The 25,864-nt window shown below is 43.2% G+C and overlaps 1 protein-coding gene across 2 annotated transcripts; it reads left to right on the forward strand.

The window, feature by feature from the left end:
* Positions 1-1,929: 1,929 nt before the first annotated feature.
* Positions 1,930-25,864, forward strand: NARS1 (asparaginyl-tRNA synthetase 1). Of its 2 annotated transcripts, XM_074995746.1 has the most exons (16): positions 1,962-2,057; positions 5,093-5,138; positions 7,587-7,669; positions 8,165-8,230; positions 8,346-8,438; positions 9,310-9,399; positions 11,296-11,374; positions 12,535-12,605; positions 13,275-13,361; positions 15,444-15,665; positions 15,843-16,042; positions 16,422-16,557; positions 20,529-20,642; positions 22,270-22,401; positions 23,576-23,707; positions 24,351-25,864. In XM_074995746.1, the coding sequence occupies exons 3-16, from the start codon at positions 7,592-7,594 to the stop codon at positions 24,480-24,482; spliced, it is 1,632 nt and encodes a 543-aa protein (XP_074851847.1). In that variant the 5' UTR covers positions 1,962-2,057; positions 5,093-5,138; positions 7,587-7,591; the 3' UTR covers positions 24,483-25,864. The 2 variants fall into 2 exon arrangements, with proteins under 2 accessions (XP_074851846.1, XP_074851847.1); XM_074995745.1 differs by lacking the exon at positions 5,093-5,138 and having other exon boundaries at positions 1,930-2,057.

Consider the following 25,864-nt stretch of genomic DNA (forward strand, 5'->3'; position numbering starts at 1 on the left):
ATTTCATCAAGTAGTATTCTGATAACCTCAAATATTTGCAACCTGCTCATTTGCATCTTAGTACATATTGTTCACAGGATGATGTGCCTGATCCTGATCTTACTCGTCACTCTAAATCTATTCAAAAATAGGTGAAGAATGTGTAATCCTGCTTTAGTAAGTAGAATGTATACTTCAGTACAACTCAAACTGCTCCACAATGTGCACTCATTTCCTCTTAGTTCCCAACTAGCTTAAGATGTTGATTTTGATCTACACGGGGTTTGAAAAATTGCTGTTTTATTAGGCCTTTACCACATGTATTTGTGATGAGTGATCAGTAAATCAGTCACAGCAGCAGTGCTCATTCACTTTGGGGGCATGTATATTTTCGTGATAATATAGGGAACTCTGTAACCAGCATTTTAAAAAATATATATTCTACGTTCCATCATGATGGGCATTCATTCAAGCTTGATACCATAAACACTACTTAAATCCTTCCCACAATTTCATTTCTTCCTTTATAAACTAAATATCTCAATCCAACGCTACCTCAATGAGTGGAATTTGGCCCATGCAGTGTGTATCCTTGCCCAATGCATAAACTCTGACAAGGGAGTGGGAAATGTTTTGTGTTGTGTTGTGCCTCTTGATCATTTTGAGATGACATATTTAGTAAGAACAGTGCTAATAGAGTCTACCCTAAAATGACTTCTACTTTCACTGCTACAGCATACACTTTAATTTGCAGTAACTTTCCAGTACCAAGTGGCCTGCAATCTGGTATTCAGTTGCTCTGCAATGCAGTTTCTGGCTTACATGCACACAGCCTGGAATAACAGTTATATCTTGACATGAAATTACAATTCACAAACAGGATTGGAAGAATATAAAAACAGAGCAAGAAGCAAAAAGGTCCCAGCAGAGGGAGTGGGTTGGGGAGGGAGAGGGAGGTTCTGTTACTATTTAAGGGTCTCTCCCCATTTATCTGGAAGCAAAGGGTTTTACAATAATCCCCCAAGATATGTGAGGTTTGTGTTTCACAGCACGAGAGTTCCACACAACCCTCGTGTACCCTGAAATTTGCATAACTCAAGGGCTTGAGCAGTGGGGGTAGGAGGGATTAAGCCTGGGCTGGGTTAGGATTGCAGGAGAGGATGGGGGGAAGTAGAGTTGAGCCGGGTCTGTGGGAGTTGGGGCCAGGGCCACAGGGGCTGGGGGTGTGGCAGTGGCTATAGCCCGGGTGCACAGCAGTAGCTAGAGCACGTGGCAGTAGTCGTAGCCGGGGGGCGCCCTGCGGCGATAGTGGGAGCCGGGGCGGGGGGTGGTGGCGACAGTCCCCCCGCCGTCCCGCCCTGCGGCACTAAGGGGAAGAGCTGGCTGCTGCCAGCTGTTTCCCTTTAACAGGGAACTCCCCGCACCTGGGCGTATCTGGAGGGTTACTGTACAAAGCACGAATCGGGGGTCAGTCACGCACTCCGAGGCCTTGCTGTAGTATTCCCTACGGACGTGGCTTGGCCTGAGCAGATACCACGGGTTTGAGGTTTACTTTGCATCGGACCCGTGGCGTGGGTCCGGCAGCCCCGCCCGGGGGAAGTCAGCAACCACCGCTGGGCCGCACCCGGAGGGGACGGGTCGGTCTGGGCTACTGCGCGGGTCACCTCCCCTCCTGCAGCGGCGGGGCTGTGACCCCCCCGAGGGGGGCGGTCTCCAGGTCTGCTGCTGGCCCCCGGCGCGGCCCGTAAAAAGCAGGGGCTGGTCTGAAATGTCCGCCCAACGCCCCGCCTGAAGCCCGGCGCCGCAGGACACGCTTCCCCCGCACCAGCGCGGCGCCCCACCCGGCTCTGCCTCTCCGCGTGACTAGCCCTTACCCCGGTGGACCAATCCCGCAGCCGCGGCCCCGCCCCTCTCGGGTCGGACCAATGCGCTCCCCGCGCCGGGGCGGGGCTGGACGCCAGGCTGGGCCGCAGACTGACGCAATCCTGCTGCCGCTGCGCTGCGAACGGCCCGTTGCTATAGCGCCGCCGCTGCCATGTCCGCGCTGCTTATCCAGGAGGTGGGAAAGCTGGGTCTAGGTGAGTCCCTGCGGCGGGGGCTGTGCGAGGGAGCAGCGGCCTTTCGGGCCTGGCTCATGCCGGAGGGCCCGGGGCGCTCTCGGTGGCCTGCCCTGGCTGAGCGGCTCCGGCCCGGAAGGACACGTTGGTCTAGGTCGGGGTTGCTCGCAGTCGTATGGGGCGGGGGAGGGGAGGCCGCGCTAGTCCGTAGCTGCAAAATCCAGGTGGCGCCCTGAGGCTCCGGAAAGAAGGAGGGAGGGGCGCTGGGAGGCCCATTGGGCCTAATCTTTCAGTGGGGACACCGCGGTGCGGGGGAGTGCTGGGCCTCCCAGCGCCCCTCCCGAAAGGCCTCAGAGGGGCAGCCGTGTTAGCCTGTAGTGTCCCGAAAACAAGCAGCCCTGTACCACCTTACAGACTAAATTGTATATTAGGTAATGAGCTTTCCATGGGTAAGACCCACTTCCCACAAAAGCTCATTACCTAATACATAAAAGTCTCAGTCTTGGGTGCTACAGGACTGCTTGGGAGAAGAGGAAAGTGCCTCTTGGGGTCAGTCCATGGTTAGAAGACAGGGAACAGCAGCCGGGGGTATTGAGTGATCAATTTTCAATCGTGGGGTGGGGTGGGGTCCCCCTGGCCTGGGGGCCTGTGTTGGCTATTGTACATGCTCATTAATCAGCTGGGGGAAAAGGGCTCTTTGGTGAGGTAGCAAAGTTTGCAGACGATGCAAAAATTATCTGACAAATAAGCAGTTTTGTAGCACCTTAACGATTAACAAATTTAGGTGTGGGTAAAATTGGTCTGAAATTAACAATGTGAAATTAAGTGAAGACAAGCAATAAGTCTTTCATTTAGGAAGGAAGAATCAGCTCAAAAATGGGGAGTAACTGGCTAGTGATATACTGCTGAAAAGCATGTATGGTTTATAGTGTCACAAGCTAAACCAGAAGTGTGATGCAGTTGTGAAAGGCTAATGTTACTGGGTGTGGTGTGTAAGGCATTAGAAGCAATAGTTCTTCTGCTCTCCTCTGTATTGGTGAGTCATCAGCTAGAGTACTGTCTAGCTCTTTTTGTGGGCAAATTGGAGAGAGTCAAGAGGAGCATTACAAAATTGATCAAAAGTTTAGAAAACTTGACAAGTGAAGAAAGTTGAGGAAAAAAAGGGGGCATTGTTAGTCAAGATGACTGTCAGGGGACCTGATGTCTGAAGGTAGGACAAGAAGTAATTTGCTTAAACTGTAGTAAAGCCCTTTGGTAAAAGTTTTCTAATGACAAAAGTAGATAAACTCTGGAATAGGCTTCCAAGGGAGACTGTGGAATTGTCATTGGAGCTTTTTAGAACAGACTGGACAAACATCTGTCATGGAAGATCTAGGTTTACTTAGCCTTGCCTGAGTGCAGGGGACTGGACTTCCTGACCTCTTGAGGTTCTTTCTAGCCCCACATTTCTGTGAGTCTGCATCTGTGTGCCCTTCTCTAGATATAAACACAGACGTATACTTATAAGTTTGTATTTAGGAAAGTAAGAATTGCTCTTGCGTGTCAGACCAGTGATCCATTGAAATTAGTGCTGAACAGCGATAGAATACTAATGTTTCAGAGGAAGGTATGAAAACTTGGTAATGGACAGCTGTACAATAACATGCCCAGGGGAGTGAGGGGGACATGCCTGGCTCCATATACAGTAGACACCCCTCCCCACCAGTTATGCAAGGCTTGCACTCCTGCACACCCTCACATATCACAAATTTTGTGCAAGTTGGGGGAGCCAGGAACCAGGTGGCAGCCTGGTTCCAGGCTTCCCTGGCCTTTCAGGAGCCAGGAAACTGACCAGTTTACCAGTGCTGGTCAGTTTCCTGGCTCCTGGAGTGGGTAGGAGCTGGAGCCAGACTGCTGCCTGGTTCCCCACCACTCTGGAAGCCAGGAGATTGTCCCCCAGGTGGGGAAAGCAGAGGAGAAGCTGTGCCCCCATTGCTGTCTGTCCACATGGCTTCCCCCAGCTGCGGGAGCGGGGCAGGCAGACAGCGGTGGCAGAGTGGCTTCTCCCATCTGAGGGAGCAAGCAGAAATGCTGCGCCCCTGCCAGCCCCCAGCTCCTGGGGACCCCAGGATTTCAACTTATGTGTAACTTGTGTTAATGCAAGCTAAGTGCAAGTTGAAATAGCAAATATTGGGGGGGGTTACTGTAGTATTTTGTTTACCTCCCTGAAATATTAGAGCTAATATCCCTTGTATGTTATCCTAGCTACTTTAACAATGGTATAAATATCTTCCTTTTCTTTTTTTAATGCTTACTAATCTGCATGCTGCAGGAATATTTTTTGACGACTAGGTCAATATGTAAGCTATGAACTATAGCTACTAAAAAAACCAACAAAACCCCTTTTCCTTTTTCCATATTGTAATTGTTGCTCATTAATTTCCCTGGGTTTAATTTTCCTAATTGCTGTGTCTAACTTGCATTCTCTATATTGCTCCTTGGCTGCCCACACTAGCTCCCGAACTTCGAAAGGGGCATGATAGTGAACCTAATCAAAAGATGCTAATGAGGTGCTGCCATGCATATGCAGTGACCCATTAGCATAATGGCCTCCATGGCACTTCAAAAGTGCCACTTTTGGTCTTGCGCTGCTCATCTACACGTGGCCCTGTGAATAAGGGGATTTCGAAGTGTTTGAAGAGGACCCTGTGTAGACAAGTCACATGTGATCGAAAGTGGCACTTTTGAAGTGCCATGGCTGCTATTATGCTAATGAGGAGCTGCATATTGATGGCAGTGCCTTATTAGCATCTTTCAGTTAGGTTTATTATCATGCCCCTTTCAAAGTTGTGGGGCTAGTGTGGACATAGCCCTAGTGTTGTATATACCCTTTGTCTTCTCCCTAAACTAAGCAGTCTTATCTTTAAGTCTCATTGTATTTAAGCTTTTCTATGCTTCCGATAGTTTTCATTGACCTTTTCTCTGTGGTGAACAGAATTGAACACGGTATTCACGGGGAGGGTGTGCTACCGATTTACAGAATGTCCTAGTGTTGCTCCCTGTTCTTTTCTTAATAGAAGCTGGTGTGCAGTATTTGGATAATTGACCACCACTGCATCTTGGGCAAGTATTCTTATTGAACTATCCTTGGTGATGACCAAGTCTCCCTCTTGAATAGTCACAGTTAATTTAAACCCCATCAGCATGTAGGAATATCTAAAACTTTCTTCTATGATGATTGATTTTATGCTTGTCTGCGTTGAATTCCATCTGTCATGCTACTTAATTTTTCTTCATCATCATCATCATCATCAACAACCACCATGGGCTCAGCGACCGTAGGTGCCTGTTGCCTCTCTTACATTTCCTTCTATCTTTCCGTGGCCAGTGTGGGGTGGTTTAGTTTCTGTCGACTAGCTCCGCACCAATCAACTGTATCATCCTACCCATTCTCTGTGAGGTCTGCTTCTCCTATTGTCTTTTGTATGATGACCAGAATAGTGAAAATGGGTAAGCCTTTAGTTGTATTGCAGGCAACAAGAAAAAAGGGATCAACTGATGCAAATAGTAGTAGGTGGTAAATTGGAACGAATAAAGGAGATACTTCACATACTAAGCTGGTGGAATGTTGTGGTGCAACTAACCACCAAATCAAGGGGTTGTAACAAGATTGTTTTTAAGGGCTGATAACTGTTGGTTCATGTTTTGCTGTTGTAAAGGTAGTCAGTGCAAGATTACTAATTCTTTTCCTTCCTCTCCTGTTTACCGCCAAAAGCTCTTTTTTTTTTTTTTTTCCACCAGTAAATGTATGTTTAACTATGTATTATGGGTTTGTTTTTTGTTTTCCTCTGAACTATGCAGTCCTGGATATTAGATTCATTGTGCTTCATAGTGTCAGATCATATGTAACTGAGTTAGTGAATGTCTTACTCATTACAGCAGTGGTTCCCAATTGGCATGATGGCCCTATTTTGATTTTTGAGAAACCCTCATGCCTCCCCATCTCTTCTTTATCATCATCCAACCCTCCTTCTAACCAAAAATTCAATTTGTACTTTAAAATAACCACAAAAACATGATATAAAAATGTTGTTGGAAACTAAAAATAAGCACAAATAGTTTTTCTTGGCCCCTTGTGGATGCCTGGTGCAACCCCAGCTGGCCAGCTGCCTAAGCCCCAGGCAGCCGCCAGAGCTGCTTGCGCCAGCCCCCCACCCGCCTGAGCCCTGTGCTGCCAGAGCCGCCCGTCCAAGCAGACTGAGCCCCGCAGTGGCAGGGCCAGCCACTTGCCTGCTAGCCCAAGCCATCCAAGACCTGCAATGAGGAGGCCAGCTGCGTGAGCCCCACAAACCCTGCAAGCCAGCCACCTGAGCCCCATTAGCCCCCCACCCCACCCCGCCCAAGCCCTTCCCCCTCCCCCAAAGCCAGGCACTTCCAGTCACCCACTCACTCCATCCTTCTCCCCCCTCCAGCCCCAACCTTCACTCACTCCCCTTTACAAAAGGCAGCTAGCTCCATGTGGGTGTTCGCCAGCTGCCTGCTTTTTATAGTGGCTTCACTGGGTTGCCCACGTAAAATGACAGGGTCTGAGAGCTAGAAGCAAAGTCTGGCCTTCTCTTTGGGTGAGGGGAATGGGGGAGTGGGTCACCTCATGCCCCCCCTGGAATTGCTTCACACCCCGCAGTTTGGGAAACTGTGCATTAGGGGGAAAAGACATTGATGGATAGAGTAAAAGGACAACCCCAAAAAGGATGGTAGAGGAGGAAAAACACAGTAAAAGGGGAAGAGGTGCAACAGACGTTGAGCAGAGCTAATAGGGTGAAAGTGTATCCTAAAGAAATCGGAACAAGTAGAAAAGTGCAGAAAATAAAACAAGGACCTCAGTAGGCAAATGTGGGACACTACAGTGTAGATATAAACTAAAAAGTTTAATTCAGGCTCACGCATTACCTCTCCTCCTTCCCACTTCTGTCCGCATACAGATTGCGTTAAGGCAGGGCTGGGACTCAGCATCTCATGACTCCACATTCATGGAGTGTTCAAGCTTGAGTCAAGCCCTATTGCTCTGCAGTACAGATGCAGCCCTAAGAGCATTCTACAAATGACTTTTTGTCCTGTCACTGAAGTTTGCTGGATAGTGAAGTTTTCCCAGAGAGCTATTGCTGCCACATTTTGATAGTGCATGTCTGGAGATGTGGGTAGTAGGACTCAGGACTGCCTAATGCAATGAAGACTTTGGAGGTCCAGGTAGGAACCAAAGTCACCTCAATTCTAACCCAAGGTCACAAATGAGTATAGACACCCCAACTCTGGAGATTAGCAAACCTAGGGTCTCAGAACTTCAGTTACGCTAATCCTGGTTTTACATTGCAGTGCAGAGATGCCCTAACAGTTTGAGAGTGTCTTGAGACCAGAAGCATGAGGCTTAATGTCTCTTCAGAAATACGTCATCTTTAATTATGATGCTGCTGAATATTATTCATACCTATGTAAATGTGTAGTCCCTTTTAAAACCTTGCCTAGTTCTGTGCTTACCTTAAAATACCTGTATGTGCTTGTTCTTTATTACAGGAGAGATGTATGTTTCTGAACGTGAAGGTAGTGATTCTACTGGCGATGGAACAGAGAAGAAGCCTTTCAAAACTGTCATGAAGGTATCTGCAGCAGATAGTCTATTTTAAATCAGGACAAACAGCTAATTATTAGGGAGACACAGTAGGATCTCAAGGTTCATGAGGGTTCCATGTTGAGAACCCTCACAGATATTGAATTTGGTGAAGACAGTACAGTTGTGTATGGCAGCTGCTTTTGCCTGGAGCCCGGCTGCCAGAGCTCCTACCTGGAGTCCCAAGTGAAGCAGTGACTGCAGGGGCTCCCTGCCCTGGGGGAAGTGATGGCTTGTGAATACTTGAATTTGTGAACCTTAGGTTTGCAAATGTTGAGACCCCACTGTACTATAAATTAGCAGTAGGCCAGATTTGACCTGAAGGGCTTTTTAAGAGGCTGTTTTCTTTAAATATAAGTCCATCTGATAATCACTGATGTGTTATTTCTAAGTATAGGTTGTTTACCATATTTTCTCATTGACAGTCTGGCTTCAGTAACTATTTTGAAATTGACTTTTTTACGTTTCTTTTCCACCCCTTAAGGCTTTGATGACAGTTGGAAAGGAACCGTTTCCTATGATTTATGTGGACTCACAAAAAGAAAATGAGGTGAAGTGGTTAAAATGGATATTTCTAATTAAATGAGGTGTTAAAGTTCCTATTTTTCTAAACATAACTTCTTTCTCTTTCCTTCCTCACCCCATATCTCACCTGATCCATCTAGAGATGGGATGTTATTTCTAAGTCACAAATGAAGAATGTCAAAAAAATATGGCACAGAGAACAAATGAAAAATGAAGCCAAGGAGAAGAAAGAGGTGGGTTATGAAACCTACCAAGTCAGGAGCACTCAGCTCATTTAGAACTTTTATTATCTATTGTAGTTCCCCTGAAAATGGCATATGCTAATTCTGAGCATGCTGTTGTTTTGGTAGATGAAGGCTGTAGCAGGCAAAGTAATCTGTTAGGCTAGGGCTACCCTGTAGCTATAATCTGAAATAACTTACACAATTTGCGTTGTTCAAATTGCACCAGTTATTTTGAAGCAACTTATTTCAAACTCAGTGTGGTTCAGATGGCACTGAAGTTCAAAATTAGCTCCTATTTCGAACTTCCTGCTACCCCTTTCATGACAAGGGGTAGCAGGAATGAAATACCACACTTGAAATAGCCTTGGTATTAGCTATGGTGTTTTTTTCAGGATACAAATGTATCCAAAACCACAATGTAACCATAGCCTCAGAGTTACAATTTATAAGCCCCCTTGCTTGTGTGCCCAGATAGCAAAAATTAAACTACAGGAGAGTTTAGATAGATAAGTGTAACAGGTCCTGGCTTATCCTTAGATATATGGTTTGACTTCAGTGGGTGTGTTTTAGTTTACACCTTGAGACAAGCAAATGGTCTGTGTCAGGGATGGGGTGCATTTCTGAAAAACTTGGATGTTTCTAAACTCCTCCGACCTTCTCCAAACCAGGACATGTTTCATTCCTGGGAATTGCATCCATGTATCTCAGGGCAGGTTTTAGACCTGTTGGAGCAGTGCTCGGACTGTGTATAAGCATTAATCTTTAGAGATGTACATGATGGTTTGATACTGCTGTCTGTGGGGGATGATGGTAGTTTAAATAACCTGACTAGTTATCACTAACATCACTACATCATTTTTGGAAAACTTCTTAAAATTAGGCAGAAGACATTTTGCGACGAGAGAAAAACCTGGAGGAAGCCAAGAAAATTACTATCAAGAATGATCCCAGTCTTCCCGAGCCTAAATGTGTGAGTGACAATCTAATGCACTTTATATACTCCTGTAACTCTCTCTCTTGTTTATAACCAGCATGATCCTGTGGTGTGCTCTGCACCATCAACTGTTGAAGACTAATATACTGCTCTTCCTTGACATTTTATTCTCATCGGTCAGGGGTCTGCAACCTGCGGCTTCGGAGCCACGTGTAGCTCTTTAAGGACTTTTTTGTGGCTCCCAGTGCTATAATTGCAAAGTGTAAAACCCTCTTGATTATTTTTGATAAACAGTGAATGTCTAAAAACCCAAAACCAAACAACTGATAACTAAATAGCAAATAGTATGTGATCTCCAAATATTGAATAACTCCCCCCAGGGTCCTCCAGAAAGAGGAGGTTTGAGAGTGAAAGTTGGGAAGACCATGATACAAACACACATGTAAGGAGTGAGGAAACAGAATATGTAAAAAGTTTGTGAACGTCCTGCAGGAAACAAGTATTATATTACAAATCATTGTGTATGCTCTGTTCTTCAAGTAGGGTTACAAAAAGTATGGTTTGACCATGATTATTAAGGACCGTCTTGTATTCACATGCATTACAGCTCTTGAATTGTTGACCTTTTTACCTAATTAGAAAAATTGGCTGCTCTTACTACTTTGATGGTGACTCCTGTCGTTAGTTATTAGCATAGCCTCGTATGTTTCATCTCCTATGTGCACTTCCCAGTCGCTGTGCCTGTTTGACTTTAATTTTGGACTCTCTCAGTGCACATAAACCAAAGGGAAAGAGCTAGGCTGTACTTCTATTTGAAACATCTATTTAAATTTGGGTTGTTTTTTAATTGCTCAAAAGACCGCTGTTTAAAATCTGCCCCCACCAGAAAGAGTTTTGTGATGGTAGAGGATGGAGAAAATTGGTGATTGAGAAGCATTGAATTACTATTCAATATGCATAGGCCTGGGTTCTACTGAGTTAAGTTTGTGCAGCCACACCAAAGTTGGTGGGGATTCACAGGTCTAAATGAGAGGAACTGGGGAGAAAGAAAGAAAAAACATTTCCACTATATATTGCAGTCTTGAAGACATTCCTTACAATATGTGTGGAAGAATTTTACTTTGAGATTTCCACTCCAACATAAGCAAACGGACAGTGGTCAGGGAAAGAGCCTGACTTCCGTGCAACTGAGCACAATGTGCTGTAACAGTTCTGACTTGCAAATGGCTGTGGCTTTAAAATTTATTAACGGATAACTAGATAAGACTGAATAGCAGCACCAGTCAGCCAGTTGGAGACTTACTCTCACCATTGCAGTGCATCAGTACTTCAACTAGGGCTTTGCAGTGGGCTTCAGGCAGTACTATTAAAAAGTGCTAACCTGCTAATTCATCCTTTCCATTTAGGCTTTTAATGGGGTGCCATATCTTAGGTAGTAGTTTTAAAAAGTAGTGCAAAAAAGCCTGTTCAGATTTTTCCAGTGAAGAAGAGCTGCATGTTCAAGGTTTCTTGCCTAGACTGATGTGGCAATTTGGTATATCTCGGAAAATGACTAATATCTGAAAGGCATGCTTTTCAAGTGGACTTTTTAATTGTATTCAGATCATATATAAAACCAAATTCCTGGTGACTTATTAAAGTTAAACAGAATACAATAACCCATCAGGAAGTTTAGTCAGGGCATCCATGTTGCTGAAACACATGCCTTTCTGGTTTTAACTAGATAGGGCAAAAAGGAGAAAATCCCTAAACTTTTGTGCCTTATTGATTGGTGCGTTCTGTCCCATTTGTCAATGTATTTTTGTGGTTAGAAAAAGCTGCTTATGGGCATGTCCAATATGTCCATGTCCAATGAAGAGCTTGGAAATGAAAAGCACCATCTAAGTGTCAGATCATGATTTTTTTTTTTTTCTCTTAATCCACTCTTTACAGGTGAAGATTCGTGCTTTAGAGGCACACAGAGGCCAGCGAGTGAAGGTTTTTGGCTGGGTTCACAGGTTACGTAGACAAGGTAAACAGCTAGCCTTTAAAAGTTATCGAGTCAATGCAGAGAGGAGGAACAAGTAGCAGTAATTCAAGGGTGTCAGGTAGAATAGGCCACATTTTATTGGCATGATCATGCTAGAAAAGTTGGTAAAGGTTGCACCTCACTGGCATGGTACCTTTCTGAGTTTGTTGGATCAGGAGAGGTCAATGCCAGCCACTTTACTGCCAGCCTTCAAGCCCGCTTTCCTCGGCCCAGACTGAGCTCCTCTCCCAGTTGCCAGCCTGGCACTCAGCTCGCAGCTCGCAGCCTGCCAATCCAGTTCTCTGATCCAGCAACATCCATGGGCTGGCAGTTCTATAGTTTTTTTTTTTTTTTCTTCTCTCTCCTCCCCCCGCTTCTCCCTGAGTGCTCCAACCCTATACCAATGATGGGTTCCTGACAATGCTGGATCACGGATGCTACCAGACTACAGAATTTCAACCTGTAGGCACAGGGAAAATAAACAGCCTCTAAACCACCTGGTAAATGAAGCTTCCCATCCTGATCCTGGTGTCCCAATGCTTCATCAATGTCCTCTGCCAGGTATCATGCAAGGACTTAGCTAGGTGTGACCTGCAGAAAGGGTGTGATGCTGCCTAAACAACGATTCCTATTGTATGGCATACCAAGCAATCTGTTTCCTTCTAAAAGAAGAAACTTTAGTTGTGGGTGGGTGGTGCTACATTATTTCCCACACAGTTGCTGTAACTTCAGCTTATACATTAACCACGTCTGTATGGTAGGTCCAAAGAGCTTGGCCTTGAGAACATCCAACAATCCTTGTCAGAGTACTGGGAGTAAAATTCTGACCTTTTGAAATCAAGTGGAGTTTTACCATTAATTTCAGTGGACCAAGGATTTTGCCCTGGGGGATTTTAGATGCCTACTACATCCTAGAATTAGGCCCTGCCTATGACTTCAATTTTCATTGTCTTTTGGCATAAAAAACACAGCTCAGTGGGAAGGGCTTTGTTGTCCACCGAATGCTTTAGGGCATAATTCTAATATTTGAGTAGTCATGAGCAACCTTTACAGAGAAACTCTGAAAACAAACTGCCTGAGTAATGTTTGCGGGGTATGAGCCTGCTGAACTGAGTAAAGTGATTAGTTTTTGTCTGAGTCTGGGTTTTGTTTTTGGTAACTAGGAAAAAATTTGATGTTCGTCGTGTTAAGGGATGGTACAGGATTTCTGCAGTGTGTCCTGTCAGATGAACTGGTGAGTTGTGGGGTTTTGTCTTGTTCTTCAGTGAAAGTGTGTGTGTCAATACCTAGTGGTTCCATTTCTATGAACCACTTGAAAACTTAAGTTTAAAATTTCCATGAAATTTCCTCTGAGGATATGCTGAGAGACTTGAGCTTGTTTAGTTTGCAGAAAAGAAGAGTGAGGGGTGATTTAATAGCTGCCTTCAGCTTCCTGAAAGGCGGCTCTAAAGAGGATGGAGAGAGACTGTTTTCAGTGGTGACAGATGGCGGAACAAGGAGCAATGGTCTGATTTTACGGAGGGAGAGATGTAGGTTGGATATTAGGAAAAAGTATTTCACAAGGAGGGTGGTGAAGCACTGGAGTGCGCTGCCGAGAGGTGGTAGAATCTCCATCCCTAGAGGTTTTTAGTCATGGCTGGGGGGATGATTTAGTTGGGGTTGACCCTGTTTTAGGCAGGGGGCTGGACTAGATGACCTCCTGAGGTCCCTTCCAGCCCTAGAATTCTATGATTCATTTAATTAAGGGGGCTTTTTTTTCTTTTCTAGTACCACTGAAGATATTGCTCACAGAATGAGTTAACAATGGGAATATTAGCCTTTTTTGTCTCTGGATACTCTTGTGTTGTTATTGTAGTTGTAAATTAAATTTCATTGTCTTGTATATTTTTTGTTTTTTCTGTAGTGTCAGTGTTACAACGGAGTGATCCTCTCTACTGAGAGCAGTGTGGCAGTGTACGGTACATTAAACCTTGTTCCTGAAGGCAAACAGGTGAGGGAGTTAGTTGCGGCTGAGATGGGGTTCCCTCCATCTCCCACCCATTCCTCACTCAGATGGCATGTTACAGCCATTTGTGGTGAAGAGAGCAAGGGGAAAGAACTGTTAATTGATTTCAGTGGGAATTGCTGCTCAATAATTGATTGCATGATGAAGACTGAGCGAATCTGTGTGCGCGCACGTGTGGGTTATGCATGTGTTCATTCAGTCTCACTGGGTAATATTTTTATTTTATCTTTTAGATGAAGGTGTATTTCCTTAGCATGATAGAATAGGATATTGCCTTAAATATAAGCATAGCTTTAGTTCTCATATCAAGTGGGGCGATTTTTTTTTTTAAAGGAATGTTGTGATCATGTGGTACTTCCCTGATCTCCTCTCTAGCTAAGACTTGTGTTTATAGGCTTCCTTCTAAGCAGGAAAAGCTGTGGAGTTGTGGAGACCTTAATTTGGCCTCCTTTTTCGGGGGGGACCTAGAACCATTTTGGCCTGACCTTCAATGCTGTATGTGTTCTAATTTTGGCATTGGTTGTTACTGCTGGAAATGTCTATAACCTTATTGTATTTTTATACCAAAATTGAGATAGTGCTTATGCTTACAGTGTCCTTTGTAATCATGTAAGTTTGAGAATGGAATCATTCCATTAACACATATTGAGTCCTTTATATGTGGAGTTAATAAGTAACATCATAGGGGTGCCCATTAGAAGTGTGTTCAAACTGAAGGGAAGGCTGGGGAACTATTCTCCAGGAATTTTTGTGGGGAGAGAAACTAGGTAAGAATGATCCAAAGTTTCAGGATATCCTAACATATAGTATTGTGTAGAAAATATAACTTCCAGAAAACAAATTAACGGTTGGACTTTTGTTTCCCAATATCTTAGTTGCAAATTGTGTGAGTCACACTTCTGAAGTCTCTGTTGCAGAGTAAATATATTATACAACTGATAGCTAAATATAGTTTCTTACTGTTTGTATTCTTGTTGTGTGCGAGATTAATTCAGAGAATGAAAAGCAAAAAGGCTATTCTCCTATAGTGCTCTAGATAACTTCAAAGAGTCAACTTCTAAAAATATTAGGTTGTTCAACTAGCCATTGATAAAACTGAATGGGACAAATTCTGCCATGAGTCTTGGTGCCCAGCTGGCTCCCAGCTGTGGGGCTGCCAGGGTGCCCTCACTCAGGTTCCCTGAAGCTGCCAGCAGGGCTCTGTGCCCCAACTGGCTTCCTGTCACAGGGGTGCCAGAGTTACTCTAGCTGATGTCCTGCAACTACTTTCTGGTCCAGCAACATCCATTGTCCTGCCAGATGAGGGATGTTGCTGGATGAGTGTGTGCTGGATAAGGGGGTTTAACCCGTATTTATATTCATTAGGTCATTATTACGTGGTCCTTATTATTTTGGACTGGTACGTCAGATAGATAAAATCAGAAAATGAATCTTTTGCCTCTGCAAATGGTATAATGCTTGGGGTTATGCCAATAGAGTAATTTGCTGTTTCCTTGTTCAGCCATTACCTTCTCTTTATTAAGTTAAGCTATTTTGCTTTCATATGGAGGTGAAATTCAGCACAACGCAGAAAGGTGAGAAAATCTTATGTCCAAGGCAAGCATTGGGCTGAAATTCCGTCATCTTCATGTGATGGTCTGTTCACCATCATATGAACAACTCTCATCAACTTCAGCAAGAGCTACAAAAATATACCAAGATCAGAATGCCTGAGGTTCTTATTAAGGATTATCTTGTACATAGCATTTCAAATGTAGGTATTTTTATGGGAGTGGAGAGGAGAGGAGGGATTCTTTTGCTGCATTCACAAGAGTAGCAGTCATTTGGGAACATTGACAAGGTACCTCAGACCATACAAGCTGTGATGAAAATATTTTACACTAATTCTTTAATTAAACAGCAGTAGTACATACTGGCACTGTATGTAGTTAAATCAGTGGATCCCAACCCAGTCTTGGGCTGCAAATCATTTTGTCTAAAGGCAGTTAAGTTAGAGTACCAAGTTTCCATTTTTCAGTGACCATGCCATACTCCTAATATGTAAGTTATTTGTTCTAAAACCCATAGGCGCCGGGTGGCCATGAGTTGAGTTGTGACTATTGGGAGCTGATTGGTCTGGCTCCAGCTGGAGGGGCTGATAACCTGATCAATGAGGAATCAGATGTTGATGTGCAGCTTAACAACAGGTATATGATGATCCGAGGAGAGAGCATGTCCAAAATCCTCAAGGTGCGCTCCACAGTTATACAGTGCTTCAGGGATCACTTTTTTGACAATGGATATTATGAAGTAAGTACAGCTTACTTTGTTAAAAATTGCTTTTATTTAATGTTTCTTTTGGAGCCTGAGTGATGTTTCTGGATATATTGTATAGACCTTGAACTGAATTAAACAAAATTTACTCATCAATTAGTAGACCTTTTATAGATACAATTCTTAATGTAGTAATGAGGTTTTATTTAACAGATCACTCCACCGACACTAGTGCAAACACAAGTTGAAGGAGGCTCCACGCTATTCAAATTGGATTATTTTGGTGAAGAGGCATACCTGACACAGTCATCCCAGCTGTACCTAGAGACTTGCATCCCTGCGTTAGGAGACACGTTTTGTATCGCCCAGTCGTACAGAGCTGAGCAGTCCAGAACACGCAGACATCTGGCAGAGTATGGGAATGATTTTAGTATAAGCGTGCATATATTTTAGAGAGCAAGGGACCAGCAGTCAGGAATAATACTACATTCTGCTAATATGCATGGGCTGACCAAAGCTATTCTAGACATGGCCTGTTCCCAAGGTCAGTGGGTGGGAGGCAGAGCATTAGAGCTGACTTTCTCCACCTGAACCAATTTGGAGAAGAGTTCATGTATTTTACTGAGCTTTTGTTGTTGACATGGTGCAGATGCTATTGTGTAAGTTGTGAAGGAAATCAGATCGTAGGCAGGGAGTAAAATGGTATTTGGGATGAAATCCTCCCCTCTCATAGAGAGGGGAAGTGTCTTCATTCGGTTGACTAATACTTAGTGGTGTTACCTGGTTCCTTAGATATACTCACATTGAAGCTGAATGTCCTTTCATGACTTTTGAAGACTTGTTGACCCGTTTGGAGGATTTGGTGTGTGATGTAGTGGACAGAGTCTTGAAATCTTCTGCATCGGCCTTCCTACGTGATTTAAATCCGGTATGTAGTGGTGTGGCAAAATGCCAAATTGTTTTGAGGGAACTTATTTTGAACTTGGTGCCAGCTATGCTGCACTGGAGTTGGAAATAAATGCCTATTTTGAACTTCCCACTGCCCCTCATATAAAGAGGGGAAGCAGGAATGAAATACTGTGCTTGAAATAGCCCTACAATTTCGAGAACGGTGTTTGGCCATGGGGTTTCTGTTTTGGGATACAGATGTATTCTGGAAATAGAAACCATAGCATAGCCTTAGCCTTAAAGTTATAGGACAAGGTATTTTAAGTCCAGAAGTGCGTCGGAACCTGCTCATGGACCAAATTGTCTTTTGTTTGAAGTGAAGCTGGTGATGTATTATTACACTGCAGTGCATTCAGCTATGGTTGCTACAGTTTCAAACTCAGAATGAAATTGTTTCTAGGTCATTTCTCAAACTCCCAGACTCTGTAGAAACCCACAGAGTCCAAGCATAATGACCACAGATATGACCCCAAGGAGAAAATCTTATCTGTACCACAAGTTTCATTAAACAAGCATTGCTCAGGTCCTTAACTACGTTTTTCTTTTGAAGAAAGGAAAATGTACCTGCTTTATTTTAAAATTTTTTTAAAACTAGTGGTAATTTTTACTTTGGATTTGTTTAAAAAGGGATTGTTAAAATGTGTCTACTTAATTTTTAAGTAAATAGGAATTCCATCAAGTGTGTGTTTGTTATTCATCCCTATAAACTAGGGGTGTTTAAATTCAGTTCACCTTTAAGGCAAGTGGCAGTCCTCAAATCCTCCTAAGGGGGTCAGCAGACACCCCCTTTGGCATGGCCCTGGAAGAGCATATCTCTCCACACATTCATCCACCCCCATCCCTATTCATCTCCTGGCCCTGCCTGCCTGCACTCTTCTGCTGGCCCCTCCTGTCACATCCCGGCAATATAAACACCCCTTGTCCCCAGCAACACCACCACTGGCAGTGCAGTGGGGCTAGCACAGCTTCTGGCTGGAACCTCCCTGTGGCCTGGGGAAGGTGTGTGCAGAGTCATTCCATCCTTGGACAGTTTGGCATGGCCACTTGGGGCCCCACACTTTGAGGCGGCCTTGCAGCAGCCACCCCAACTGTCGTCTTGACAGGATGGTCCCTCATACACAGGTTAACCTTGGGAGCTTTGGGTAGGCTGTGTCTGGTAAGAGGTTCAGCTCCTCCTCCCCTCCTGCCCCCCTGAGTCTCCCTGACTGTGGTAGCTACAGGGAAGCAGAACTATGCAGCATCCTGCTCTGCTCCACTGCCATCTCCCAAGCTAGCCCATGTTAGGGCTGCGGCACTCCACTTCCTGCCGTCACAGTGAAACAGAGACCAGGCTGGCTTTGGACCTGGCAGTGGAGCAGAACAGAGGTTGCTGTGTTGCTCTTCAGTTCCCACCCCTGCAAGCTGCCTGGTAGTCCCAAAGGCCATGTCCTTTAGGGAAGGGGTTAGAGGGCATAGGTCTGATGGGGAGGTGCGAGAGTGGATCAAGGGCTGGACTTGGGGGTGGAGGGAGGGCACAGGACACCGCCCCGGAGCCCCTGAGATTTGTGTGACAGCAGCCATGTTGTGTGAATGCTGAAAGTCTGTTTTATTTTTTTTCTGTAAGCTTTATTGAGAAGCAATTTCATTCCAAGGACATCCTGTATTCCTGGCACAACCAAACCTTTACCTCACTTTAAGATGTGATAAGAGGAAGCTGTGTACTGATTTTGGTGGTTCTAACTCTTACTGTTTATATAGTAATAAGTTATGATATTTAATGCAAATAGAAATCCAGTTAGAAACCTACATAATAATTAGTCATGCTCACATCCTCAGATATTGTAAGGTCCAGGGCATCTCTCAGCGGATCATCTTGAGAGGGATAGTTCCTGTTGGAGTTGGTGGGGACATTCCTTGAGTCTTCTCGCCTTTATCCAGCAATGGAACCCTTTTTTATAGTTCGTCTAACCACACCTAACACCTTCTCCATATATGTTTAAACTCTTTTCCTTACGTGTACTTTCATGCCTTGTAAATACATCCCTTTTTCATAGGTTGTTTTTAATTCCTCTACTTCACATTAGCATCTGTGTGTGCCATGTGTTTTTGTAGTCAAGACAGTCATTGAAGGATGTTCCAGTCAGGTGTTTTGCCATCTTAGACAATGCACTGTAGTCCATTGCAATCCATTTTTTCCATAATATCTGTTGGCACATCTTATGCACTGACCTTGTTGGCACAGGGTTATTTGTATGTCACCCACTCCTGTCAATCAGTAAACCTATGACCTAAGTAGGCTAAGCTAAAATCTTGTAATTCTTTACCTGTAGTCTTTTGTATTCCAGCCGTGCTTTACTTATATGCCTAAGACACATTCACCCCTCCTGGATATTTTTGTCCTATACTTCTGTAATTCTACAACTTAAATATTTATCATGAATTGATTACATATGAAATATAAATTGACTCTCTAATATCATAATACAATGACAAAAGGATGATTATATGAACTAATTGGTTATAGTAAAAGCCGCAGTGTGCTCAGGAGTGTATGTACAGAACAAATATTCTTTGCCCCAGTCTAAGTATGTGGCAAGAGACTAGTTGGATACACACACACACACACACACACACACACGGAGCATGAGGAGACGGACAATGTTAGCTAGTTATTTGTATGGTATCTGAGCTGAGAGAGTGCTCAAAGCTGGCTCTCAGTTTATTCTCATTCTGTCTATAATGCACAACATTACTTCATGTTCTCCTTAATTTCTTCCTAAAGCAGGCCAAAAGCCTCCTACAGTCAGCCAGTCTCCTGAGTCACTAGCTAGCTCTTTCATATTGCATAGAAATCAGAGCTTCCCTGGTTTCCTTGGCATATTCTGATAAACTGCCTTCTCATACTTGTTCAGTCTCTGGTAGGGATCTGGGATTGGGGAAGGTGAGATACAGCATAGGTCAGAGAGCTTTCATTGAAGACATGGCTCTAGCAAGTCTGAACTTGCTATGGGTACAAGTTCGGACCTAGCTCTGTCTCCCAGCAGATGGAAACGCTCTTGGCATAGTTCTGTATGCAAGGTGCTTTGGATCTGGTGGTGATGTACCCAGTGCATCTGTGTACAGAGGGGGCTGGATCCTGCAGAGTATTCTGTGGGTTCAGAAAGCTGCATATGGAGAGGGGTAGATTTGTGTGCGCATACTCAGCACTCTAGACACCACTAAGTATTTACTTAAGGCTCCTGTAGAGGCAACTATGCTGTGTAAATGCACTGATGCAGATAAGGTCCAAGCCCTGTATCGGGCACCTCATTGGCACAAATCTTATGTAGGTGTAAGGGAGACTACTGGAAGTGAGAATCATTTGTTTTAAAAAATACACCATTTGAAAGACTCCATCCAATTAAATCAATAACAAAGGTAAGTTAGAAACAGCAGTTGCTCCATGGTTGAATTGTTAGACACAATTGATTGATATATATATATAAAAAGAAGCCCGGAATTGGTTGGTTGCCCATCTCTTTCTGACAATTTAAAGCATGGTTCCGTTATGGGGGGGGGATTCTGTGTCAAACTTGCTTTATTAAAAATTATTCTGTCTTAAGTTCTTTCTAAACATCAGACTCTTCCTGGGATCCAAAAGCCCAGCTGTATTCATTCTGCCTACAGCATCTTTCCTAGCTTTTCAGGGGAAGAATCTTTAGAACTGATTTGTTAAAGCATGAGCTAGAAAAGAGTCTGGGTCACTCTTTCCAAGCCCTACTCACTGTGCCCTGCTGACAGGAAAGCTTGTGGTGGTCTCCAGAGTGCACAGTTGGACTCTGAATACAGACCGGAAATAAGTCTCTGGAGTAGGAAGGTGCTATTTTGATTTTTAAAAAACCTGGTTACTTTCCTAACTCCTAACTGCACTTTTGGAAGGGAAATGACCTTGCAAACAATATTAATGTTTGTGTGTCTAATCTTATATTGCAGAACTTCCAGCCCCCCAAACGCCCTTTCAAACGAATGAACTATACAGATGCCATTACGTGGCTAAAGGAACATGATGTTAAGAAGGAAGATGGCACTTACTATGAATTTGGAGAAGTAAGACCGGTTCCCACCCCCCGGTATTCTGGTTGGCACTCAGTTCTGAAAGGCCGTGGTTACGCTACTTTTTTTTTTTTTTAAAACAAAACTCACCACACGTCCACACTCAGTGCATTTTGTTGACAATCTGGTGACAAAAGTCGGCACTTCTGACAACCTTCTGCCTCTCACAGATGAGAGAGTGTCTTTGTTGACTGACTGTGTCTACAGAAAAGCTGTGTGGATGGTCTGGGGTTTGCCTTCTGTTGACGCACAGGGCTTCCAGAACACTGGGAAGTCCTGTCTGCTGTGCTTCTAGCTGGCTGTTTTTGTTGACAGAGTGGATCACTCTTTTGATCTGCTTTAGTGTATGGCTGCACTCTGTCTACAGAGGTTTTGTCAGAAAATCTCTTCCAACGAAAACATCTGCCAATAGATGCTTCTAGTGTAGCCATAGCCAATATGTACAGTACAGGCTGTTAGGCTTCCTGCTGTGGACAGACAGATGGACAGATATACACACACACACACACACACCCCCCCGCTGGTGCACAGCTTGGATTGTCACCTTGGGGTGGGAGCTCCCAACCATGCTGTCCGTCTTAAGCTAGTGAATGTTCTGCTAGTAAGGGTGTTGCACCACTGACAGAAGGAGAGCAGTGTGGATATGAACCATCACAGCTGTAAGTTGACGTAATGTAAGTCAACTTAAGTTTGCAGTATAGATGTGTCCTTAGCTTCATGTCCTGCACCACCCTTTGCAATCAAAGGCAACCATTTAGAGAAGGGTTACAAATGGAAGTACAGTCTGGATAAGTTTAAACTGCTCCGATTTTTAATGGAGTTGAGAACCCATGCTGCTGATCATACATTTTTGTGTAAAATAGATGAAATACTACAAAAAGGGATATTTTATTTTAATTGTATTTTGTTAGATCATGTGAAATGTTACCATAGCTTTAATTTCATGATACTTAATGATTATTTAATAGTTATTTAAAGCATAGGCAGAAAATACTGGTAATCTATCAAGGGTATTAAACTGTGCCAGTTATATAGAATTTTTAGTCTTAAAAAATGTATGTGGTGGCAGTGTTAAATATTCCAGAGCGTATGTTTCTAGATGTTCTTAAGCATTCCTTAGTAACTTCAAAGTTGGGAAGTTGTGACGTAGTGGTACATGTAATTGGTCTTTAGCTGGTCATTCAAGATATTTATATATGCAATACACAGATTAAAGGAAATGCTTAAACAGTTTTCATGAGTAAGACCTAATGCCCATGGAATGCATAATACATCTAAGCTTCAGGGTCAAGGAAAACTGGCTTGTGTCACCGAAACAGATAATTTTGTAAAACCTCTACTCTCTTCAGTTTCTAGACTGGGATTGGCTTAGTTTTTTCTATTGTCTTAGCTATTCCTATATGTTACCGTCTGATATGCAGTGAATGTTCTGATGCAAAATATTTTATCCATGATTTAATCTCAAGAGTTTGATTAAAATTGCGCACACGCATGCAAAGCTGCTTTCATGTCTGTTATGTTGTGTGCTCTTTGTGCCTGGCATCTACAGGAAAAAAGACTAGTGCTGAACTCAAGCAGTGTTTCTGGCCATAAATGTTAATCAAGTCTTGTTTATCCTTAGGATATCCCAGAAGCTCCTGAGAGACTGATGACGGACACTATTAATGAACCAATCTTGCTATGTCGATTTCCTGCAGAGATAAAGTCCTTCTACATGCAGCGTTGTCCTGAAGATTCACGGCTTACTGAATCTGTGAGTTTGTGTCACAGTTTCTGTAGTTGTTTTTCTGGGATAGGTGCTTGTGTTGTGAATGCACAGAGGAATATAATAAATTGGAGAGTAAAGTAGGATAGCTTTCACTGAAATAATATTTTTGCATGTCTGTGCATGGATTGTTGGCTTAAAAAAAAAAAAAACCAAAAACCAAATAATTGTATATCTGCCCTAAAATGGGTAAGTATCAGCACTTAACTAGGGATTTCCTTTACTCTGATCACACACAAATGCTATATAGGGTTAGTATTTGGTCTCATAGTGGGAGGAAAATAAGTCTTACAGTTAAAGCACAGCACCAAAAGTCAGAAGAGCTGGGGTTATTCTTAGCTATGCTACATCTTGTGTGCATGAGGAAAGTTGAAAGTGGGATTGCTCAGCTTGGAAAATAGAACTTGGGTGGGGGGAATATGATGGAGGCCTGTTAGAATCAAGAAAGCGGTGGAAAAAGTGAATGGGGAGTGCTATTTATCCTCTCACATAACATGAGAATTAGGGGTCACTTGATGAAAAATAGGCAGCAAGTTTTAAAAGGCAGAAAAAGAGGTGCTTCTTGACACAATATAAAATGTGCCTGTGGGCCTTGTTGCCATGGGATGTTGTGGAGGCCAAAAGTATAACTGGGCTTAGAAAAAAAATCAATTTCATGAATGGCAGGTCTGTCAATAGCAATTAGCCAAAATGACCAGGAATATAACCCCATACTGTGGGTGTCCCTAATGCTCCAACTGTCAGATGCAGGGCATGGATAATGAAAGTTGGACCACTAGGAATTGCCATGTTTTATTTTCTCTTCTCAAGCATCTCTGACAGTGGCGAGTGCTAGACTGGATAGCGTGCTAGATGAACAATTGTGATCTGACACAGTAGAGCCATTTGTGTATACTTAGATAAGTAATTCAGCCTGTGTTCAAATAACTTTCCTTTAAAATGGGGCTAATAAGACTTGTCATCCCCCTTGCCTTTGAGGGTGCATGCAGTCATTCATGTCTGTGATGTCCTTAAGGATTTTCCGGCAGAGCGTGCTTTAGAAGTGCTACCATGCTAACCTTTTAGGCTATGATTGTTTTGGGGGTTGGCTCATGTTCTCCCCCCACCACCCCCAATAGCAAGTAATACTATGTAATCATTTGTGATTTCTCTTGTCTGTTAGGTTGATGTATTGATGCCCAATGTTGGTGAGATTGTTGGAGGCTCAATGCGTATCTGGGACAGTGATGAACTGCTAGCAGGTTATAAGCGGGAAGGTATTGACCCCACACCGTACTACTGGTATACAGATCAGGTATGTGAACAGATTTTACTCCCTGCATGTCAGATATAGAGGATGTGGATTTTTAAGATCCATGCTAAAATGATTGTTTTTCGCTATCTGGATTATTTATTTTAGAGGGATTAGGATTTACCTTGTGGCCAGTTGACTAGTTTTGTCCTGTGGCAAGGTAGTCTTAGACTATGGAAATTGCTTGTGCTTGCTGCAGTGCATAAAAAGCCTCGATTAGAGCTCTCTGCTTTGAGGTTCCAATACTGACTGTAAATGGTGGGCATGAAAGTGATAGTCTTCTGCCCCTGCCCTGCCGGTTTGGAAGGCAGTTCTTCTTGGCAGCTTTCAAGTATAAATTTTTTTTGCTGTCAGTGGGGTTGGTGGAAAATTAATAGTCCATTTGCAGAAGTTGCAGGAGGAGGGGAATGAGATGGAGAAGAACAGAATGAGGAAAATACAGGAGTGTGCTGTAAACAGTTGTCTTTCACTTTCCTCTTTCTTTCGTGAGTAATAAATAACCAGGAATCACTCAGTCAGTGGGATTAGCCCATTTTAGTTTCCCTATTTGTCATTCAAAATGAGCCCCCGTTGTTTTTTTAGCCCTGTATAGATGCATGTCAAGCTGAGGTTTTCTTGAAATATGTCTTATTATTTTGTTCCATAGCGTAAATATGGCACATGCCCTCATGGTGGGTACGGCTTGGGCTTAGAACGCTTCTTAACATGGATTCTGAACAGACACCACATCCGTGATGTATGCCTCTACCCACGCTTTGTCCAGCGCTGCAAACCTTAACCGCTTCAGGAGAAATTCAACAGAAAATCAAAGCAGCTTCTAAATCCTACATGGGCATGGGGGTGGGGAACACTTTACTATGTCATCCTACAGTCCCTCTGAAGCATTGTTGCTTGAGCCATAAAGTTAGTACAGTTTTCACTCAGACTTATTTGGAAGGTAACATAATTTAAAAATACGAATCTAGAGAATTATTTGTTTTGACATGCTAAAAAATCTGCTGGGGCACTGCAGTTTTTAGCTCAGTTTTTTCATATTAGATTAACATTTGAACAATGCAATGCACAATAGTTAACAGAGTATTTATTTCTGCTATGACTTTAACAGTCAACGTATAATTTGCCTTAGCACTGGGGGCTTTGTTTTTGTTTGTTTGTTTTTTAAAGTAAAGCTGGGTTTATGATCAATCTGGTTTGGGGGTTGTTTTTGTTAAATTAAAAGGAAGTTCTTTTAAAATTACAGATGTTATTGTGTGTTAATATGGAGGCCTGTGAAAGTGATCAGAAGTTAATTAAGATGGAATCATGTAAATTGTTAGAAATCCATTGTTAAAACATTTGGGCTCAATCCTTCACTTATCTAAGCAAAACTCACTGTAGCCAGTAGTGGTGTACAATTGATACAAAAAGATCTACTTTCTTTTGGTAGAGTTCATTATTTGGAAATGATGATGGCTTTAGTTCTGCAAGGTGTAGAGCACCCTCCACTGCTTTTGTTGTCTGCTGGAGATTAGTTGTCCACAGCATGCAGAACTGAGCCCTGTAACAGGACTGGCCATATTATTGCCTATGTGCTGAAGTGGTGAGGTGGATGTGTTCTTAAAATGCAGCTGTACAGGAGAAACCAGACACAGCATGTTTGTGTCTCCTTTATCAGTTGGCTACTGGTTGACACACAAAGGAAACCAAATTATAAAAACACCAATACCGATCACTGACTTTGAAATTAAATAGATTAATTGCAGCACTTTGTGATTTGGCTTAGTCTCTTCTTTTTAAGAGTATTTTAATCTAAGGAGCATATTTGCATAGGTCAGCAGGTTTTTTTGCGTTCAAATGGCTATCAATTAACTAAAGTTTGGGTAATGGCTCAGTGTACTGTTTCTGCCGTGCTGTGGGTTCCTTAATGATTGTAAGTTTTTTGAGGTGTCAGAATGCATTTTAGTCAAACTGGATAAATCTTAGTGGAACAAATAGTGGTAGGTGGATTATTTTGAAACCTACTTGCATACCTGGGACCTACTCTGGACATCTCATTTACACTGTATTTATAAACTGTTAAATTTCACATTTCTGTAGCAAACCTTTGCTTTTCCTTTTAGAATGTTGTGCACACACATCAGTCCAATCTCCCAGTCAATAAATTTATCATAACATAAAGAA

The sequence above is a fragment of the Carettochelys insculpta genome, chromosome 5 (assembly GCF_033958435.1).
Source record: "Carettochelys insculpta isolate YL-2023 chromosome 5, ASM3395843v1, whole genome shotgun sequence".
Taxonomy (NCBI): domain Eukaryota; kingdom Metazoa; phylum Chordata; order Testudines; family Carettochelyidae; genus Carettochelys; species Carettochelys insculpta.